Source organism: Neolamprologus multifasciatus, chromosome 5 (assembly GCF_963576455.1).
Source record: "Neolamprologus multifasciatus chromosome 5, fNeoMul1.2, whole genome shotgun sequence".
NCBI lineage: Eukaryota > Metazoa > Chordata > Actinopteri > Cichliformes > Cichlidae > Neolamprologus > Neolamprologus multifasciatus.
Window position 1 is genome coordinate 10,419,056 of NC_140443.1, and position 14,480 is coordinate 10,433,535.

A 14,480-nucleotide genomic window follows, 5' to 3' on the forward strand; every position below is an offset into this window, starting at 1 on the left:
TTTTATCTTAATTATAGAAATTCTTAGTAGCAACAGCAGTAATGTCTGTTGAAACCTAACGTAAAGGCTCGATAAATAACACAAATAGGCTATTAGATTAAACATTTAGCTTAATTAAATTATTCTTGTTAACTTATGGTAACCTGCATTTCTTGTGGTGCAAAAACAGTTTCTCAAAATACAACTTACAGTAAACTTTAGAAATTATAACTTTACATAAGCAATACAGCGAACCGCAACTCTGCATTATTTAGTATGCGTCTTACAGGCTCTTTAGTAACTGCAAGTAAGGTGTGTCTTGTGATCTATATGTCACGCTACTATGGCATGCATAATTTCACATCTCTATACTGTGACCAGTATAGTTACCACATCTCCATTTAGTCACACAGTTTATCAGGATTTCAAAAAACAACATTTGTAACACTTGTCCAAATGATGCAATCCCTGTAGCCGCTTTTCTTTACACTCATATCGCTACCATAGTCGGACAATCTGCCAACAAAAACTGAGAGTACACACTTCTTGAAAAGCTCAGTGAACGACGTGTTGCACATTTTCAGTAACCACAGTGCTGATGTGAACATTTCAAGTTTTGAACACTTTTACTGTAATAATACTTTCTCATATCTCTTGTGCCTACACAGCAGACATAATTCTAACATATCAGTATGGTGTGATCTGTAATTTACTGTATATACTGTAAACAGGTTTTACATACTTACTTGCAACTATTAGAATAACAAAGAAAACAATTGTTTACTTTTTTTTAATAATCATTAACTGACAATTATGTGATGCTACAAAATCAGCAGTCTCTATATTTTACATTTTGGTAGATTGGCAGCTTGATATGAAAAAAGTCTTAGTATGAAGAAACTAAATATCAGCATAAATGAATAGGGCCCATCTGCTTTGCAGTGAGTGTATTTTCATGCCAAGTTAGGAGATGAAACATTAACTACAGTTCTTGCTATGCGTTCAGTTTGGTTGAAGCAGTTCAAATTTCACATTGGGTGAAAAAATACAAAAGCAAAGGTTAACTTCCAAGGCACAGCAATGGACATTAATTTCATTTCTCTTTAGTCAAAAACCTCCATTCTAGTCAGCAGAACTGTAATATTTAAAATAAAAAAAATCAATTGAAAAATATTAATCTACTGCTTACAAAATGAGAAACGGACTCTTAGCATTCGAAAGTGCCACATTTGTGGGAAATAAAAAAAGGTAACAGAAAACAAAACCGCTGTAGACACAGCAGCTCGATTCAACACCTGTCTACTAAAAATAGAAGGTGAAAAGTACGGCATCACAGCATGGGAATGGGAGAACAGTTTTTCCTCTGCGTGCGTTCAGCAGGTATGTGCCAAAGTTTGAAATGAAAATGGGTGTAATTATGCCACATTTCTCTCTGAAGTTCGAACAGATGACTACTTAGCATAATAAAACTTTCAGAGTTACACGCCAATCGTACAAAACAGGGACGACACAGAATCGATTATAATACTTGTCCCAAAGTGCTGGGCAGGTGTTGCTGAAAGGAAAACACTGCATTGCTCAACGGCTGCTTGGTTCAGTAAGTGCGAACTCCTGGTTTGCTGTCCGGGGTCTGGTTGAAGGGATTTCCTGAGGTAGAGGAGCCATCCTGCTGGTCAATAGACTGATAGGCATCTCGGTTTCGTGATACAGAAGGGAAACCTGTAGAGACAAGCCACAAGTCTTCAACACCAGTTATCATTTTTAACCACATCTAATCATGGACCTTGGAGACTGGACTGTTGTTGATATACATATTTAAAGTACTGGCACACAGAAAGCTCAAATATTTTTCTTTATTGTTTTCTCTTTCTCCTTACACACAGATTCATGAAACGGTTGTGCAGATTTGCTATCTTGAGTCAAATGCCCAGCCATGTCTGTAGAAATATAAATGACAGTGCTTGAATCTGTTATTACCAGCATACATTAAAAATACACACTCCCTCTGATGAATGGTAGACTTAGAAAACAGCCACTTTCATTCAAAATCCTTCTTTGATGGAAGAAGAAATTCCTCCCATTTCACCACGACTGTTTGATTAGACATTTTGAGAAGAGTCTGGGCACGGGAACTTCACTGATGTGAGACTGAACATGAAAAATCTCTTGTCCTTCTGTCAGTAGTCAAATAATCAAGATTATTTGAAAAAAGAAATAAATAAATTTACCAGAGGATATAGCTTCCTTGCTGTATTATAGGTGGGAACGTTTATGAAAGATTTTTATAAAGAGACTTCACATGAAGCATCTACAAAAAACAGTCCTGACTCTGACATGGCCAGAATATCAACTATCCCCTTTTGGCGTGTCAAAGACAGCACCTCTGCACAGTCCAGAGTCCAACTGCGGTGACAAACATGCACCTTTAATGCCAGTAAAACAAGAAATCTGGTTTTACTGCAGCTGTGTGGGAATATTAGCAAGAGCCCAAAGATTGACCAAAGGATGGCATCACATAAAGCTCAACAAAGCGTGTGCATAAAACCAGGCCATACTCACTGTCTAGTATCACATCGCATCTTGTTGATTTTAATTAGGCTCATTTTAGAATGTGCAGCATCATGCAGCTCTGCTTTAAATACATGCAAATACAATGCAAGAGCACAAATGAGGCATCTGGAGACTAAAAACCTGAATAAAACATATAGCTGATGCAAACTTTCAGAAACATATAAACTCCTAAAACACAATAAATAGTGTTTGCATAAGAGCAATCTCTACAAACAAACATAGCAATGCAGGCAGGTATGGGCTTACTGAAGATGGGAACAGTCAAATTAAAAGACAGATTAAAAAAACACAAAGAGATGGATAACAGAACACTGACAAGATGATTGTTTAGAAATACAAAAGGGGAAAAAAATCTATTTCTCTTTATCATCCTGCAGCCTGATATGGAATCTTACTTCCTGCATAGAAGGAGTTGGAAGAGGATGATTGGAGGAGAGAAACTGTAAAAAGGGAAGAGGCCAGGAATCAATAGCGGCGCCCAATAAAGGCACTGTCAGCACTGTCCGTAGTGCATCGACTGTCCACAGAGGTCTCAAAGTCTGAGAGGTCAAAAGGTTGAAGAGAAGAGAAGAGAAGAAGAAATGATCAAATTCCAACTACAACAACAAAAATCAGCCTTTACAAAAAATAAATACTAAGGTGTGACAGTAAGGTATGCCAAAGAGCAAAGGATGACATGCAAGAAAAATAATGACATTTTAAGTTGGGAACAAATATTTAAGAAGTGCACATTAATTTAATTTAGGAGCACATTAATTTAAGGGTAATGCATGGCAGGCAGTCTGCTAAGCTGCAATTTACTTAGTTATTGCTAGCAAGGCTGTTGCACTTTACATCACGGCACAGTTCTGGTACAGTTCACACATAATGGCAGCAGACTCATTGCTCAAAATTAATGATAAGTGTTGATGAGTCTGTCATTTCAGACGTGTTATGTTTATCTAGCAACCAACCGTCAATTTTCCAGTCGTTTGTTGTATTTAGTTTCCCTGGCTGCAGAGTTTTTACTGACTTTTCAATGTCTTGAGGTGCACTGTATGAAAATGAGACTCCAAAAAACAGTCTTAAATATGCATTTGTTGGCTAAAGCTTAAAGGTCCCTGGTAGGTGTTAGGCCTAGTATTTACTGGATGATGTGGAAACTGTTCAGACTGCTATTTGGTCTGTCTACAATACTCTTTGCATGCACACGATTTAAAAAAAAAAAAAAAAAAAAAAAAAAAAAAAAATCACACTACACACAGAGATAAAAATTAATCTTATCTGTGTGTGTGTGTGTGTGTTTAAGCACTTGCTAAGTCTCTTTAGCAAATACGACAAACCCTGGATAACACTGGCACAGTTTGAAGTATGAAGTTATTCAAACCATTAATAAATGGCTTTTTCTAATGCTAATTTAAAACCTCAAAATGATTGCAGTTAGCCGTAAACATAAATAGGATACTAAACTCAAAGATGGAGCCTTTTCACTCTAAAAAACAATTGCCCACAATTTTTTTTGTAGCTTGTTGATGCCAGAGGTCAGAAGAGAATGGCCAGAGTGCTTCAAGCTGATAGGAAGGCAAAAGCAACTCATTACAACCAAGGTGTGCAGAACAACTCTTCAAACTTGTAACATGGGCTACAGTAGCAGCAGGCACCACTCCCCTCAGCTAAGAACAGTAAAATGAGGCTACAATTTTAAACTGGACTACAGAAGACTGGAAAAAAAGGGTGCCCTGTCTAATAAGCCTCAATTCCTACTGCACGAGAGCTGCCAAGTTACCCAGCAGGATAAGTTGGAATCTCACAAACCTCAAATCATCACAAAATAGTTTCTTGAAGATTACAATGATCTCACTGTAATGCCACGAGAACGAATCTAAGAACGAACCTTTGGGATGTGATGGAAAAGGAAATTCAGCTGACAAATCTGCAACATCGTGTGATGCAGTCGTGTCAATATGGATCAATATCTTTGAATAATGTTTCCAGAACCGTGTTGAATGTATGCCATGAAGAATTAAAGCAGGTCTGAAGACAAAATAGGGCCCAACCCATTAAAAACAAGATGCACATAAAAAATGCTACCATCTATGGCTCACAAATGAGAAGGTACCTTTTCCTTTCAATTTTGCTTATGGCTTTGAATTACCTGCCAATCATTCACAGTGTAAACAAAATCACAGCTTATTACTTGCTGTTCTTTTTCAATGTTTCTGAGGCTTTCATCTACCCATGTAAAGTACGTGCCTCACCTCTATGTGCTTTGACAGTCTGGATTTGCCTGTTTATAGGTGCTAAGCAGTGGTTGGTTTAATGACCACAGTCACTTTGACTGACTGCAAAAGTGTGATGTGCAGTTTTTGCTTCATTGGATATAAAACTTAAGTCTAATACACAAACTCAGAGTAATTCAACCACCATAAGAGGTCCATCAATCAAAATTCTGGGAGCCCCAAATACCTGAATCAACAGTTCACTCACACGCACTTGATTGTCTGGTTCCCAGAGTGCTCAGTGCAGCGGGGAACCATATAAATGCCAACAATGCAATCAGGCAGCAATTAAAACTCACATAGTTTGAAACTGACATTAGTCGCTTTCATCAGTCATTACACACTCTAATGGATGTACCTGCTGTGTGAATGTGGCGGTAAAATAAAACCACAGAGAGAGCACATTCATCAATATTCAATTATCTGCCAAGCATGCAGGAAATATATTTTGTCAACTGCAGTTTTGGGTCTCAATGCAAGAGAAATTTCATTACTTTACCCAGCGTGACATGAAATAACATAGTATTTTGGCCTATAATACTAATAATAATAGTAATAAAATTGCATTACACCAACAATATGTGGTTTTATTTTTCCCATTTGTGTTGTTGTTGCTCTTATTATGGATCAATCGCTAATGAATGAGTAACATTTTCCGGGATTTAAGAGTCCAGCGGACGTCACAGCTCAGTGGGATTTCTAATGGAAAAGCTCTCAGCAGAGAGAGGTAAAGTCTACAAATCAATGACCACACACACTTGATCAAACATCCCTTCACTTGTTAGCGTGCTTATTAGATGTTTGCCTGCAAACAGAATGCTATACACCCAAAAGTCAGTACCAACACAAAGTGTCTCTTTCTGTGTTCATCCAATTTGAGTCCATCTGTGTTTCTTTCCACATCACTCCTGTGCTATTTCTGTCCATGTGCTATCATGGCAGATCATACACTCGTAGGCCTGCATGGGCTTAATGTGTTTCTCCATGCAGTATAAAGTGGTTGCCAGGATGACACACAAATGTAATAAAAATTTCATTGAGAAAGGGCTTCTTTGACTGGCCGAGCTGCAGCTCAAATATTTCTCTGCATTTTAAGTCTTGTGACTGTAACTAATCAGTTTGACGGTGGAATCATCTGCCAGTCCTGCCAGGTCTTGCTGCTCTCGGCAGGATTTTCATGTTAAACGGCATAAAACAACACAAGGAAGACATCAAAGTGCCCTTGGACACATGCATTACTCCATACCTTAGCTTTGGTCATAAAGCGGTGGGTAGGCTCAGGTATTTTAGATACTTTCTCACTAGTTCTGAAATTATACTGGGAGATGTACCCTCTGTGTTGTGTATGTATTTCTGCTTTCATTACCTTTTCACATCTTTCATGACAACAAAATGAAAAACTGAGGAACCTGAGCCAAAATCTTTTCAAATCTCGAAATGTTTTATGCTACTATACGTGACCCTTCTAGTCGTACTTACCAAAGTTGATGTTGTAATCTCCTCCTCGCTCGCGGTACATTTGGTAGACAAAGAAGCAGGAAATGGGTTTGAGCAGCAGGTTGAGGATGGTCATCCCTGCGCCGAAGCGAAACAAGTCGGTTGAGTCACCGAGTGAGTAGAATATCCCGAGATGGACGATGTCGGTCAATATTGTCAAAATCATCCCTATCAGAAACTACAGGGAGCACACAAAAGAGACATGTAAAGCGACATAATTGTAACCTGGAATATGAAGTCATGGGTGTGTTATAAAAAAACAAAAGTATAGTATACATGTTCTGGAAAAAGATTTTTGAGGCAAGCCATTACAAAAAGAGTAAAAAAAAACAAAACAACAAGATCTTGTCTTATAATTTGGGACAGTCAATATCCATATTGTTAAATGAGACATAACTCTCCAATAAAAAAATAATTAAATATGAGTTAAACATGCTATTAGTTAAACACTTGAAAATAAGTGAATTCACTTAAGGCACCCGAGAAAAATGCTGCCAGGATTTAACCATACTGGAAAAGATATACAGTGAGCTATATTACCTGCAGCTGATTGGGCAGGTGATTGATCCAATTTAAAATACCACTCAGTGCTAAGGAATCCTGCTTATCAATTAGTTGTGCACCAGTCTTTTTTCTTGATAGATCTTGGACATGAGTGAATATGACATTGGACTTTAATGTACACAAGGTAAAAGGCTCCCCTGTGGTTACATCCCAGCGTCTATAATTCTAAATTAAGTTCAGTACAGTGACAGAGTCCAGTACTGTCAAACTGTCAAATCAAAACTGACGTTTTGGTTACTGTCAAAGAATAACAAAGTAGACAGCTATTTTGCTCAAGAGTCATCCCTTCATTTCAAACACTCAAAGCCTGGACAAAGGTGGACTTTAAGTATAGTTTTGTTAAATCTACCAGTTAAAGTTAGTCATAGTGGGTTAGAGTCACCCACAAAGCTACATAGCCCCCTGAGATTAATATAATTTCCCATCAATTGCAGTAAAGATTTTATTTAACTAAAACAAACCAAGTAACTACATCATTCAAACAGAAACTGAAAAAATCCGTCCATTACAAGGACACGAAGATTTAGAGTGTAACAAATATTTTGCATCAGCATAAAAGTATTTATGCAGTGAACACACAACTAAAATGCAGCAACCTCTGGGGCTAAAAAATGAAATAAGAGCTGAAGCACCAAAAGCTGCAGTCCCTGAGGTTGGCTTCACAGGCCAATCAGGTCCCATGCTAAAATGTCCAACGTTACAGCAGAAATGCATAAAGCATTTTGACATTTGGTGTTGTTTAGTGTTCAATCATACAAAAACACACTTGAGTAATTTTAAGCCTGTTTTGATGCAAGTCAGAATAAGCATCCCATTTAATACTACAACACTTTATGAAGGTACCCTGCTAACCAAACTAGCTAGCAATAGATGGCAACTCCTAATCACTGCCTGCTCATGTTAATATGGTCAGATTTTACTTGGAAAAAAATGAACACAGCCAGAATGTGAAACTCAATCCAAAACTAAAGCCATGAAAAACCACAAACCATTGTGGCCATCTTCTATATACAGTCTATGAGAAGGGCTCAGTACTTTTGCTGACCCACAGTCAGGATGAGGCGCTGAATAGTTTCCTCTGACAGACAGAAGAGCCAACTGCACAAGTTTTCCTTCTATCTGATAACGGCTCTCATTAAAAGCTGTTCTTGCTTCACACAATCAAAAAACAATTCTCAAGTCACACTTTTGTTTAGTTTTTTCCCCTTAGTCAGCTGATGTCGCTAATGTACAATGGAAACACCAGTCACAGGTTCAGAGTTACGGTATGATAAGGGTTGACAATTCTGAAACTTCAAACATTTAAATTAAATTGGCTCCTTAAGCAAATGTAAACTGTCTGAGGGCCTCAGCTACTGTACTGTGGTAAATTAAGGGCTCTTTTTTCAAAGGGATGCCCTAGATTCCAGAGACAAATGGGTTAGCACAGATATGCAGCACTGCACCTAAAGTTGGACTACTTTATGTGTCACATGATGCTATAAGAGCGTATGAAGAAATGAAGGCAGAGACTCACCATGATCACTGCATCTATTGAGTCCCTCTGTGCAATCGCCCACACTCCAACTGCTAAAATGCTAAAGTTCGCCCATGTGAAGGCCACTGACGGCCACACCATACTCCCCCTGAAGGAAACACACAAACAAGACAGATTCTTACACACCCCAGGAGAGTTACGTGCGATTTCACAGAGGATGAGACATGTAGGTGAAAGAGTTGACCTGAATCAGGAGTATAAGCATGTGTCTGTGTGCCAAAAGAGGAGAGAAATTCCTCAGGTTTGTGGAAAAAAAGCCTGTGCTCATACTCACCAGACTGTAAGCAGCCAGTGCACCAGTACGATGGCCTGGAATAGAGAAGGACAAAAATGTGTTTACACTGAACTGAGACCAAGAACAGCCAGTGTATAGCTAAGAATGATGAAACTCTATCACTCAAACACAAGTTAAAAACTTCAAATCATCACTGCGTGCAGCTAATCTACAGTAATGATTTATCTTTTTATTTAGGTCTCTAAGAGGACCGAAGACATCTTTTTTAACCTCGCCAAATTGCATTTTTTATACATATGATTTCCTTCAATTCTGTGAAACAGAGTAAAATTAACTAATTTCAAAAAACTTTAAGAGATAAATGAATGAATGACTGAACACACTAAATGAATATAAAAATGCACCATCTTGCAGAAAGTGTTAGTGTCCTCCAAGCCTACTTTTAACATCACAGGTTTTATAATCCTTGAAAGAGCTGTCCAAAATTACATTTGACCCATTTTATTCTCTGGACAGAGCACGAGGACACTTTTGTCCCTGTTCAGTTTCACGGTTAATCAAAAGCATCAGTTTATCAGTTAATGTTCATCACAGAATATAGTTTGTCTCTACTATTTTTGATGCCTTAGTTCCCCCCAAATTCACTGCATATGAGTGTTTAAAGTGTTTGTGAAAATAAATATGTTTATATGTTTAAATAATGACCTCTGTCAAAGGACCTGCTGCCACTCACTCAAAATTGTCCTTCAGGGACCGTATCCCCTGAACATTACCTTAAACACTTCTTACTTAATAGCAAAAAGTAGAGCAGCAGTTTACTGTGATCTGAGTCACAAGCAGAGGAAGGTCGTTGCCACACAGAGGAATTACCACTCAGGAACAGAGCTGACATTTCATTGAAAACCAGCGTTTGTTTGAGCGTACAAGCCGAGGCAATCAGAAACGCAGAAAGTAAACCTCACCTTTAGATTTATGGCAGGGATTTCCATAATTGTCTGTTTGGACAAAGCAGCTCCTCCTTGATCCGATTCGGCGTTTCAACTTGTTAAAGAGCTACATGAAAAAGTACCGCAGTTTCTCTTCTTACACAAACTTCTGTCCAAACCCCTCCTCCCGTCGGCTCAGCCTTGCAAACACAAGCCATGTGACAGCAACCTGACTCGTTCCCATGTGACTCCTGCCCCTCTCACCCTCTCACCCCTTCCCCCAACCCCTGGGGTGCGGTTCAATTGGCAAATTTGCTTAGGAAGGTTACTAACTAACTGAAGAGACCCGGAAATATGTGTGCGGCAATCAGCCGCGTCCGTGCTTCTTGTATTACTTCCTTAAGCAGAACTTTAATTTAATGATTTAATAATAACTGGACGCAAGGAATTATTTTTTATATATATATAATTGAAATGATATTTCACTCGTGTTTTTAGTTTATATTCCCCGCATGGTAAATTAATATTATTGAACTTTTCTTTGTGAGTTCCTGCCTCTTTGGGGATAAAAGAGGCCACGCAAACACATGAGATTTCAATTAAAGGTCCAGAATGCATTTAGTACATCTTAGTAGAGTAGCTCAAATAAGTCAAACGATATCAACCAAAAACTATTCCCAGGAAGATATAACTTCTCAGCACACCCCGGTTCAATTTTCCTAAGTGGCCTTTCTAAAAGTATATTAACATAAAAAAATTATGTGAGGTTTTCAGTGCTGACAGAAAAAAATACAAGAATTATATATAAAAAAATATTATATTATATAAAAAATAGTAACATTTTATTTAAGAGTTAATATTATTCTGTCAAATAAATATAAAGTGTGGTGATAGAGGTTGACTACCCAAGCACCCTGGACTCCAAAAACTAGTGAAGCTCTCTGATGCCTCTTTCATCCCTTACAAATGAGGCAAAGTGGCTTAGTCCACCCACTCTTGCAGATGCATTCACAGCACAGCTAATTTATTGTATTTTAGTAACTGCTAATCCACATCCCGAATCATGTCTCTACCCAAGTAAGGATAGAAAAAGGAAAAATGTAAAAGAAATGCTTGGAGAACAAAGGTCAATGGAGGACAGCTAACAAGTTAAAATGGTTTAGCTATCAGTGGTTGCTAAAGACAGAGAGCCATTGTCAGATGTGACATACTATTAAGTTTACTCAGCACGACTAAACAGCATGAAATTTCAGAAACAGCCAGAGAGAGTGAAGCAGCAGCCTCTCCAAAGAGGAACTCAGTAAGTTTATTTCAGTCACTTGTATTTAAAGCAGTTTCAACAGAACATCAACAATGCTAACGTCAAGCAGCATTAAGCTTTATTGTAGGTTGGACCAGCTGTGTCGTAATCAATGCACATTTTGAGGAAGCCTGTGTGTTAACAGCTCATGAACTAGAATACCACAATGACACTGCTTATTAAAAAAATGAGTTTGGTAGTCATGTATATGTTGATAGATGTTTATTATTGTTTGCTACTTCTAATGAGACACTGTCAGGCAGCACACCAACATATCAGCATACACTCTTGCAAACCTTGTCATGCATTATTTAATCATCCTGTATCCACAAGACCATTAGACTGTCATAGATTTTTTGTGTTTGATAACATCAAAGGAGCACTAACAGACAGTAGTGTGAAAATGACTTTAAAAGGAAGTTGGGACTGAAGGAGTACTTTGAGCATTTGAAACACTTGCAGCAGATGGTGATGTCTGTTGTTTAAATAGATACTGGTACAATACATGCCCCCCCCCCCCCCCCCCCAAAAAAAAAAAAAAAAAACCCCAACAAAAAAACAAAACAAAAAACAACAACAACCTATAGCCACCTTCACTGAGTTCTCAGTAAACATTTTCCTGATGATGATTGAGTCTTAATGAAAACAACATGTGGACTCAATTCACAAGCATTTTCTTATTGCTAATTCAGATTTCAAAGTAGGCTATAACTTTATTTCGTTTAGTGAAGTCCAATTAAGTCACAGTCAGGTCAAAAGATCTTGCAGATGCATTCCTATAAACCTTACACAGCTGGTATGGAAAAATCTTTTCCTATAAACCTTACACAGCTGGTATGGAAAAATCTTTTCTTGTCTTTCAGTCCATAAGTATAGTTTTTAACAAAAACATATGTAATAGCCATAATCATATATCACCACAGAAACACTTACTGCATATAAAATATATATAAGCAGTCTCGTCTGTCATCACACTGCTCCAGTGGATGAAAGCCAGGAGGTGCAGATGCTGTGACAGGCTGGCAACCTGGGTTTACCCTGCGTCTTGGCCTCTGCCAGCTGTGATAGGCTCCAACCGCCATGACGGAAGAGAATGAGCGGAGGGAGGTGCAGCTGAAAGCTGTAGAAATCATTCAAAACTGTGCTTGTCTGATTATTATATTATTTCAAAGGGTGAGCGCTCCTTGCCCTTTGGTTCTTAATATTCTAAATGACCAGAATCATGAAGTATGTATCACTCGTTCCTTATGTGACTGCCATTTGCCTTCAACACCGATGCCCGTGTGACATTATGTCCCTGGACTTTAGCACATTTAACCTTTCAGCTCGCTGTAAGTCACTGTGGATGAGAGCAGCTGCCGAACTTTTAAAATGTTAATATGAGATTCACTCTCTGTGATTTCTGTTCTGCAGTCTGACTCAGACTTTGGCACTTCTCTGCCCTTTTCACTGAAGACAGATTCATGGCCCAGTGTTGGCATATGGCCTCTGCACTATCCAGCATTAACCCTGACCCCACATGTGACCTCTGACCCCTGTGGCAGCACACAAACTGATTTTTCTCTTTGACTGAAAGATGAATTCTTTAAAATCCACCATAATTAAATTTAGCAGCCTTGCTGTCCTGAATGTGCTCGTGTATACATGTGTGTGAAAATGAGACTGCAGTGGGACAAACACACAAATGTTAAATTTTGTAGTGTAACGTCACAACGTTATCCAGCACAGATAAAGCACTCACACAAAAAACTAATATTTGAACTGAGCACAAATAATTTCTTTGATGTTTTGACACGTGGTGGCAGATTTCGGACTAGCTCCCATGTGACTTCTTTTCATTTCTTGCTCATCTATGTGCTCTAAGAAGTAACCTGATTTGGAAAAGTTCCCTTGAAATAGACACCATGGGGGGTTAATTAATTCAAGAAAGGTAAACATGCATTTGTTGTAGCTGCAGCTCTACGGGGATGTGGCTGTGTGTAATCTATCTTTTCTCTGGCTGTTGGCCAGGTTTCAACAGGGCACTCTACCAGAGCACTCTGACATAGGTAAATATAAAAAATACATGACTGTTGCTTTCATTTTGTCTGTAAATCAGGATAGCACAATTGTAGTTCAACTGAGATGGTGCCTAGGAAAGAAAAATCTGTGTTACTTTCTTCATCTAATGAAATATTGATGTGGCTAGATTTGCAGAGGCTTTGTGTGATCTGAACTACGCTGAATGTAATTTCTTGCACTTGCTCTAATGTGTCGTAAGCTTTGTGTTAAAGCATTCTGAGACTTAAGTGTAGATGGCAGATTATCGTATTACATTAAGATAGACGGTGCTTCTTTGGTGCCTCAAAAATCTCCATATTAAGGAAAATGCTCTCTTTGAAACATGCTTACATTACAAAGTGTATCGATCAAAGTGAGCCATTTAGGCTTCATCTTCATAAAGATTTTTATCTTTTTTCCTTAAAACTGTGATATAAAATAATGAAAGAAAGGGACTAGCTAACTAACTTCTGGCCCAGTGGTGGAAGGGTTAATTACATATTCTATGCAACCCTGTTTCCAAGAAAGTTTAAAATATAAATAGAAGAAGGGGGGATTTAAAAAACAAAAAACAAACAAAACCAAAGCCAAACATATGCTTAATTTGACTTTGATGCCAGAAACACTTAAGCATGATTCCCACTGCGCGTTGCATCACCTCTCCATTTAACAGCACGCTCTAAGTGTTTCAGAACTGTGGGCATCACTTGCTGTGGTTTCTAAAGCTTTCTGGATACTGGATTTCAGCTGCTTCAGGGCAAAACTCAACATCACAGCCGTTGGTTTTCAGCCTTGTCCCTTGCATACAAAGATTTATTACAGTTTAATGATACTGAGCACTGAAGATGATGAAGATTTCACATTCTTTTTGTGTTTTTACACTGAGAAATGTTATCCTTAAACTATAAATGACTTGCCTCTTCCACAGAATGATGAACCACCCTCCAGTACTCCCCACCATCTTTTGTTCCAAAAGCCTATTTATAATAGAATATAAAGACACATCTTTTCAGTTTCTAAATTCAAAACTGACTCAAATTATTATTTCATGGTTGGTACAGTGTTTGGCTTATTCCTCTTGAAACTGCAGCATCGCAGCCTCGTTTGGCTCTTTTACCCATTTCCAGTGATTCCCTGTGACCCTGAGCCAAAAACAAACAACCCAACCAACTTTGAATATTTGCATCACAGCCTGTGTGTGTTACGTTGACCATTATCGTGTTCATTTTGCATACATGCAAAGATAACAATGGCTCGTGCTATAAATCTCTAGAAAAAACACAGAATTTAACAATGCAAGGATAAACCTTCACCATCAACCCTGCTAGCTTAGCAGTGGCAGTGAAACTGGCATGTTTTATAATTATTTTTACAATTGTAAATGGCTTTGGCTGCTGCATGTTCTACTTATTATAAAAGCAGGTGTTATTTTCACTGATTTGCATAAACCCAGTAGGTGTCAAGATAAACCTAAAGCATAGATTTTCCTAAAGCATAAGCTAAGTAAATGATTTTGTTTTGTTCTAATTTAATTTTAAAAAAAAGGAAAATATGATGTTATTATCACATAAAT

At 38.1% G+C, this 14,480-nt stretch overlaps 1 protein-coding gene across 2 annotated transcripts; it reads right to left on the reverse strand.

Moving 5' to 3' along the window:
• Nucleotides 1-757: 757 nt before the first annotated feature.
• On the reverse strand, nt 758-9,853 carry agtrap (angiotensin II receptor-associated protein). 2 transcript variants are annotated; one of them, XM_085160902.1, is made up of 5 exons: nt 9,604-9,830; nt 8,681-8,715; nt 8,386-8,494; nt 6,288-6,483; nt 758-1,698 (listed from the first exon to the last, which is right to left on the reverse strand). In XM_085160902.1, exons 1-5 carry the CDS (start codon nt 9,628-9,630, stop codon nt 1,574-1,576), a joined length of 492 nt encoding a protein of 163 aa, XP_085017028.1. In that variant the 5' UTR covers nt 9,631-9,830; the 3' UTR covers nt 758-1,573. The 2 variants fall into 2 exon arrangements, with proteins under 2 accessions (XP_085017028.1, XP_085017029.1); XM_085160903.1 differs by lacking the exon at nt 758-1,698 and adding an exon at nt 1,705-3,089 and having other exon boundaries at nt 9,604-9,853.
• Between the last annotated feature and the right edge of the window lie 4,627 nt (nt 9,854-14,480).

Coding starts and splice junctions, on each gene's coding strand:
- agtrap (XM_085160902.1), bottom strand. CDS start 9,630: ATGGAAATCCCTGCCATAAATCTAAAG. Junction 8,495..8,680: donor CACTGGCTGCTTACAGTCTG/GTGAGTATGAGC, acceptor TGTTTCCTTCAG/GGGGAGTATGGTGTGGCCGT. Junction 1,699..6,287: donor AGATTACAACATCAACTTTG/GTAAGTACGACT, acceptor TTGTCTCTACAG/GTTTCCCTTCTGTATCACGA.